This window comes from Tarenaya hassleriana, unplaced genomic scaffold (assembly GCF_000463585.1).
Source record: "Tarenaya hassleriana unplaced genomic scaffold, ASM46358v1 Cleome30, whole genome shotgun sequence".
Taxonomy (NCBI): Eukaryota; Viridiplantae; Streptophyta; class Magnoliopsida; order Brassicales; family Cleomaceae; genus Tarenaya; species Tarenaya hassleriana.
The window spans coordinates 1891666-1899664 of NW_010966178.1; the positions used below are offsets into that span (position 1 = coordinate 1891666).

The 7999-nt window shown below is 33.9% G+C and overlaps 1 protein-coding gene across 1 annotated transcript in view; it reads left to right on the forward strand.

Moving 5' to 3' along the window:
- The first annotated feature begins 4783 nt into the window (after nt 1–4783).
- Nucleotides 4784–7999, forward strand: part of LOC104820461 (WD repeat-containing protein 44) — a 7834-nt gene continuing 4618 nt past the window's right edge. Inside the window, exons 1-7 of the mRNA XM_010550903.2 lie at nt 4784–5681; nt 5870–6847; nt 6954–7044; nt 7146–7303; nt 7406–7457; nt 7551–7724; nt 7798–7994. Of these exons, the coding sequence (XP_010549205.1) occupies nt 5999–6847; nt 6954–7044; nt 7146–7303; nt 7406–7457; nt 7551–7724; nt 7798–7994 (1521 nt within the window). The 5' untranslated portion in view covers nt 4784–5681; nt 5870–5998. The remainder of the gene's footprint in view (nt 5682–5869; nt 6848–6953; nt 7045–7145; nt 7304–7405; nt 7458–7550; nt 7725–7797; nt 7995–7999) is intronic.

Genomic DNA, 7999 nt, shown 5'->3' on the forward strand with positions numbered 1-7999 from the left:
GAAGTCTTTTAAACTATCATGTAAAAAAAATTATTCTATCAGCAAATAAGTGCTTATAGGTTTCTATATGTTTAGTCTAGAAACTGCTATCATCTATATAGAGAAATAGATTTGTGCTATTTTCTAATTCGTCTATAATTATCCATATTAATTAAACACATTAAACACTAATTATCTTATATATTGATTATGACATTAAATTATATGGCAGAAAATTTCTAATAGTGATATTTAATTTTGCTTGAAAAGTGGCTAACACTAATAGGTTAATCTTGGATTTAAAAAAGATTTATGAGCCACTTTATGATTATTAAAACAAATCCAAAACCAGAATTAAGTCTCGTGTGAGGGTAAATAAACCATGTTGACGGACGACATTATCGAATCATATATTGAAAAAGAAAATCGGTCCAACGGATTTTAGGTTGTCGACGACATTTATTATTTATTTGTATAATCGTAAATGCATGGTATATTGGTACTGTCAGAAAAATAAGTTGGTAGGTGAACATATGAAAAATTGGCAGAAGAGATACAAATCATAACTACAATATAGTGTGTGTATGTATGTATGTATGTATGTATGTATGTATGTATGTATGTATGTATGTATGTATGTATGTATGTATGTATGTATGTATGTATGTATGTATGTATGTATGTGTGTATGTGTGTATGTGTGTATGTATGCATGTATGTATGTATGTACGTGAATTAGGTGGTCCAGAGCCCAAGATCAGATTCGAATCTAATTAATTAATCAGCTAACATATATGATCTCGTATCTCCATATCCCTAACCACGTACTAATCGTAACTAAATCCTAATTTCATTAAATTATATAAATTAAATATATTATGTGTGTATGTGTAAAAACGGAAAAATACAATAAAAAACCAAATTTTGAAAGAAAGAAATTGGGAACCAACATTCTCTCAATTATGTTGTTGAAACTGCCACCGAATTTTCAATTTTATTTTCTTCATCAATTTTAACACATGGGTAGAAAAAGTATTCTTATTTTTAGAGTCGTAAACCATAAATATTTATTAAAATAAAAACTCTAATCAAAGAATTATATATAAAAAAATTGTTAGGTTTAATAATTTGTTTAATAGATTCTCAGTTTGAATAACTATATTAAAAATATGATATTTTAATATGTTTGGAATTTCGTATTCATTTTCAGGAAAAAAAACTTTGGATGGGATCTTGTGGATAGAAATTCGTTTTGAATTATGATAAAATTCACCAAAATTGGGAAAATTTTGTTAGGCCTACTTTCATATAAATACGATATAGAATATGATACGCGCAAATGGACCGACCTTGGGGGATAAGTCAACAGGCAACGGCAATTTGCATGGGACTCGAGGCAATAGCATCACATAATTTACTAATTTATACGTATGGTGCTAATTTATTATTATCATTAAGGCAAATGATCGTAATAGGTTTATTAATTTTTTTGCATCGTTCGAAAATTATTACAATAAAAAATTACTCTTAAGTATCATTTTAATTTTTTCACAACTATTAAGAAAATATAATAAAAAAATCATGTACGCCTCAATAAACCATATTTTCATCAATACTCTATTAATTTTATATTTTTAATTAATAATAAAATTTTAAAAAATTAAAAAATCACTTAAAAAATCTAAAATGATATTTATTTAGTAACACGTAATATTGTATAAGACCCCATATATTTTAAAAAAAGGATGGAGTATAAAATTTATGCAAGATCAATATTTTATTATACATCCATTAAATGGCATCCAGATTGCAAAAGAGAAGTTACCGCCATTTTATGCAATTATTATTTTGAATTTTTATGTATAAATAATAATAATAATGGAGACAATATCAGTATTTTAATCTCTTAATAATCTTTTGGGGTTTAAACCATCAATGTTGTCAAATGAGTCAACTATTGAATTGTCATTTATATTCATTTATTCGTTGGTTAAAATTTTCTTTCCAATAAAGCACATTTTCTCATTAAATAAAAAGATATTCACTCTTATAAATCAGAATCTCGAAGATTTGGTTCAAACCCAATATTTTAAAACAAAAACACACATCATTGTAAATGAATATATTTTTAAATTATTAATTAATTTTGAATATGTTGTTATGTGTTATTAATTAATTTTGTCGAAATTATTTTTTATATTAGTCTTAAATTATTTGCATGAGATGTCACGCGGCCGAACATATAAACCGAGTTAGGTTGGGTACCTGCAAAATAAATAAATAAAATATATAACTTTTTAGCCTAAAAAGTTTCGTGCGCAGTTTGACCAAATCAAATCTCTTGAGATTTTCATTATTATAATATGCTCCTCCGTATCATTACCGTATCATAATAAAAAGGTAATCATTGGTCGTTTATATATATATATATATATATATATATATACGCACACACACACAATAGACGTACCAATGATTTACATAGTAGTAATGCTTGTAAATTGATTTTTTTTTCTACAAAAATTAATTATCCCCTATCACAATAAGCTTGTGGGTTTCCTCCCTCATTTTTCTCTACATAATATATTATTAATTCAATATCATAATAAAATTCAACTATATAATATAATTAGCATATATATACTATTAATAAGTGGTCGATATAGTTTCTATTATCAACAAATTACAATCAAAGATTCCTCATAACTGATTTGGATTGATATTTTGAATTTCATATGTGGTGTAAGTAATTTAATTATTGGTTTCAATATTTCAGGACAATTTCAAATTTCAATCATGGCTTAGATGTGGATAAATCTAAGCGAGTTTATGTATGTATGTATGTATGTATGTATGTATGTAAGTATGTATGTATGTATGTATGTATGTATGTATGTATGTATGTATGTATGTATGTATGTATGTATGTATGTATGTATGTATGTATGTATGTATGTATGTATGTATGTATGTATGTATGTATGTATGTATGTATGTATGTATGTATGTATGTATGTATGTATGTATGTATGTATGTATGTATGTATGTATGTATGTATGTATGTATGTATGTATGTATGTATGTATGTATGTATGTATGTATGTATGTATGTATGTATGTATGTATGTATGTATGTATGTATGTATGTATGTATGTATGTATGTATGTATGTATGTATGTATGTATGTATGTATGTATGTATGTATGTATGTATGTATGTATGTTATAATAATGAGCAAAGTGGTATCCAAGGAACTAGAGGAATCGGCAATGGAGATGCTTTCCAACAAGCTAGGGACCAATAAATTTCATAAAGGCTTATTCTATTTCTTAAAATAATCAAATATACATAACATTATAATATATATATATATATATAGTATATGTATATATGCCATTCTATGTATATCCACCAACAACACTACGTATGCTCATGCAATCGCTCCTCTCTCTCTCTCTCTCTCTCTCTCTCTCTCTCTCTCTCTCATTCTCTCTCTCTCATCTTGGAAGATTCTGCCATTGTTGTTACATAACAAGGTCAGTTCTGTACTCATTGTCTTTTTTTTTTTTGCGATTTCATTGTCTGTTACTTTTATCAATTTTTTTTTATGAAAGTTTTAAATGAAATTTCTTTGTTAAGTTTATTTTTTTTAACTTAATAGATATATTGATTCAAGAAATCGATCTATCTCCGAGTAAAATGTCACGTCGTAGAGAAAGGAAAATTTTATATTTCTTACAAGATATGTGATGAATTGAGATTTAAATCGTATGTTTATTCTTTCTATTTCCTTCTTTCCATACATATTTATGTAAATACAATTTCTTAAAATTAAATACCTTGTAATTTCAACTAAAATATTACATGTGAAGGGGTTTTATGCTTTTTTTGGACTGTGTTTTTAATATTTATATCCAAAACTAGACTATGATTATAAATTTGTCTAAAATTGAAACACTTGAATCTGAAAATAAACCCGAGACTTTAACCCTTAGTGTTTTAATAACTATAATAGCAAATTTCATAGAAAATTGAATCGGTTTTCAAAGAACCGGTGAGGTTTAATTTAAAGTTCCAACTTGTCATTATTTATTATGAGGCAGATGATGATAAAAACTATACATGAATTGTGCCACAAAATGCCTTTGTTTTAGAGACCAAATTAGAAACAACAATATATAGTAGTTGCCATTTTTTTTATATATTTTATAAACCAAGTGATGAGGTGGACAATTAATTAGGTATTTCGATATTTGTTTTTATATTCTTAAATTATAAATATTAAATAATACATATTTTGTGTACTAATTAAGTGTATTGATGAAGCAGTATAAAACCATTAATATTTTATTAATTTATTTATTTTCAATCATATTAAAATTTTCAAAATAAACTCAAACTTCAAACAGGATCTCCGGTAAAAAAAACCTTAACTGTTACCATTTTGATTTTTATTTGGCATCTATTTAGTAAAATCGTATCATTTTGAAACGATACTAATATCGAACCGAATAACATATAATACCGAATAAATCGTTATAATTAAAATTCTGAACTGAATCCCGAGATATGGAGCAAGTGCGAAATTGTAATGGTGGGTAATAGGTAAGGCCAAATCTAATATCATAATTTTGAGCTCATGTAAATGAATAAATTTGATATGTCAAAATAACCCTAACGGGATAGTGTCTACCTTTTAACGAGTCTCACATAAAGGAGCAAGCCGGCAAAAAAAATACACAGAGCCCAAGAACCGGACATTTACATCACATTCGAACACTGTTTGTATATTATTATATTATTACATTTCTTGTTTGGTCTGTCGAAGACATTGCAAAGCCTGTCTCGCTCTCTCTCTCTCTCCTTCCATTGCTTCTGATTCTTTGTCTCTTTAATAGCCTTGCTTTAACTATCTTGTTGCGGTTGGTTCCATTTCCACCATTAATGCTTTCTACAGAGAGAGAGAGAGCTGAAATTTTCAAGATTTGACCCTTTCTGGTGTTTTATGATATCAAGTCTCTTTGCTTAACGTGTGAGTGTCTGCACGAGGATGCGGCATTGATGAAATTTAAGATTAATTATCACATTTCACTCTTCGAAGTCTGTTTAACTCCGTCAAGTGCGCAGATTTCTCATATGGGCATCCATGGTTTCCAATTTTCTCATTTGGGTTGTCCAAAAATTTTGCATATCTTATTGTTTCTTGATTGCACTAATCGTGATTAGTCAAACTCTAATCCAAAGATTAGTTTTTTTCCTCCTCCGACAGTAAAGAGAGAGAAGCAGAGCCGAAAAAGGAGCAGAGCAGAACAGGAACAGTGAGGTGTCTGAGTTTTGCTTGAGGTTCTTGTTTCTCGGGCCACGCCGCTCGTGTCTGTTCCTCGTGCGCTTCGCTGCAACAGATCTCAAATTCCAAGACCCTTAATTGCTGCCAATTTTGCTCGAGACATTCAATCGGATTGGTCATCGCCATTGATGAACCAGTAACAGAGGAGAGAGAGAGAGAAGGGTCTCTTTCGCCACTATTTATAACCCTTCAGTTTCTCCGCCATTTCTGTTCTAGGTTTCGGTTTCGCCTCTTGTACGGACAAACGGGTGAACATTTCTTGTTTTTTTTTTGAAAAAAAAAATGTCGATCCGACCCACTTCCTCGTCGGTGACAGAATTGACTTGTGACGGTTGCTTTGCATGGAGACAAAGGTACCCACTTTTCTTTTTACCCAGATTTGACTTGTAATTCTTCTCACTTCCTGAATCTCTGGGTCGTATTATGTTTTTTTTTTTCTTTCCGATTAGTTTAACCCCCTGTTTCGTTCCCCGTACTTGGCCATTTCCCATGGAGCTTTTGAAAATTGAGAGCATTGACTTCAGTTTTCTTATGTTATCAGGGAGTGAAACCCGGTCCGAGAGCCGCGTGGGCTACAGCAGCACATATAAAGAGACGAGCTTTCCGCTTTGTTTGATCTGTTGGGTTCAGTTTATATGTGAAGGAGATTGGTTCTCAAGTGCTGTAAGAGATGTCGAGTTCTGATGGGAGTGAACTGGATGTGTTCTTCGATTCATCCGAGGTTTTGTCCGCTGATGAATCAGTTGCAGATGAAGAAGGGTTCGGGGATGGAGAGCTAGGGTTTAGGGTTTGGTCATGTGAACCAGAGAGCGTGGTGAGAAGGCGTGAACGTTTTCTCGAGAAAATGGGTTTCTTCGAGTTTGTTTCCCACGAGAAGATCATCAATGGATCCTCGTCTGATCCGGCATGTCTCGACAGGATGAGCGTTTGTAACGATGAAGCTACCAGCTCTTCAGCTGAAGGGACTTCCCAGTTTCTTGGACGGGAACAGAACAGCGGCTCGAGTTCCTTGTCGGATGAAGACTTAAAACACTTGAACAAGGAAGACGACGGTTCCGGAGAGCACTTGAAGAACAGATTCAAGAGTTTCAGCAAGAAGAGGACTAAGAAATGGTTGCTGAAATTTTTGGGTAAGGATTACAGTTTCACGCCGCCGAAGCAGAGTAGCAGACGCATTAGCAAGGTGAAGGAGAAGGCGAAGAAGAAATCTCACCGGGAGTTAACCAAAGTGCAAGAGATCGAAGGGCATAAAGGAATGATATGGGCAATGAAGTTTAGTCCTGACGGCAAGTTCTTGGCCACTGGAGGGGAAGATGGAGTTCTACGAATATGGAAGGTTACGTTATCGGATTCTATCCAAGAAGATGAAGCAAGCTATGGGTTAGCTGCCAGCAAGAAGTTCAGGAACCAACCACTGGTTCTTCTGCCAGAGAAAGTTTTACACATTGAGGAGCAACCAGTTCAAGAGCTTCACGGCCATGGGGATGAGATACTTGACTTGGCATGGTCAGATTCAAACGTAAGCTGGTTACATAACATGAACTCATGTTTTTCATGTTCTCTTCTGTTCTGGTTTTGAATCCATCCATCCAGACCTAATGATCTCTTGCTGTTTTTGTCTGCAGCTTCTTGTTTCGGCTTCCAAGGACAAGACTGTGCGGCTATGGCGAATGGGTAGCCACCATTGTCAACATGTATTCCATCATAATAACTACGGTAAGTAACAGCACCACACTATAGGAGACCTGGTTCTTCGTCCATTGCTTCTGTACGTTGAAGGTGTTGAGTTCTAACGGACAAAACTGTTGAAAAAACAGTGACTTGTGTTCAGTTCAACCCTGTGAACAAGAACCATTTCATCAGCGGCTCCATAGATGGAAAAGCTCGAATCTGGGGATTGTCTGAAGAGAGAGTCGTCGCTTGGGCTGATGCTCGTGACGCCATTTCCGCAATCTGCTACAAACCCGACGGAAAGGTACAGTTTCTTCACAATGACATATGGTCAGATTCCTTAAACAGATCAATGCCAGTATTGTCGGAATCAATGGTGCTCTGTTTTTTTTTTCCGGTGAAACAGGGGTTCGTCGTTGGCGCCATCACCGGAACTTGCTGCTTCTATCAAACCTCAGGTACTTAAAAACCAGACCCTTAATCGGATTCACACTTTTTCGTTCCAAAAACAGGATCTGAAAATCTTCGATCTCGTGATATGATTTGGGCAGGAAACGATGTTGAAATGGAGGAGCAGATTCGTGTTCCGGGACGGAAGAAAACCTCCGGCAACAAAATCACCGGCGTCCAGTTTTGCCCGGAAAATTCCGACAAGCTCTTGGTTTCCTCGGACGACTCGAAACTCAGGATGTTTCACAGAACCCATATCCTCCACAAATTCAAAGGTGCGTACGCAGATACGATCTTCGCGATTCGTTTCTCAGTGATTCTCCATAATCGAACGATTTCGATTCTCAGGTCCCGGAAATTCGAGAAACCAATCGTCGGCGTCTTTCGTCTCCTCCGGGAAACACATCCTCTCAATCGGAGATGATTCTAGGGTTTACCTCTGGAGCAACGACGGATCGCGAAACGCGCCGGAACCGCAAACGCAATCGCGGAGAAACGCGAGATACTCGCGTCCTAGCGAGTGGTTTCACTCGCCGGACGTCTCGGTGGC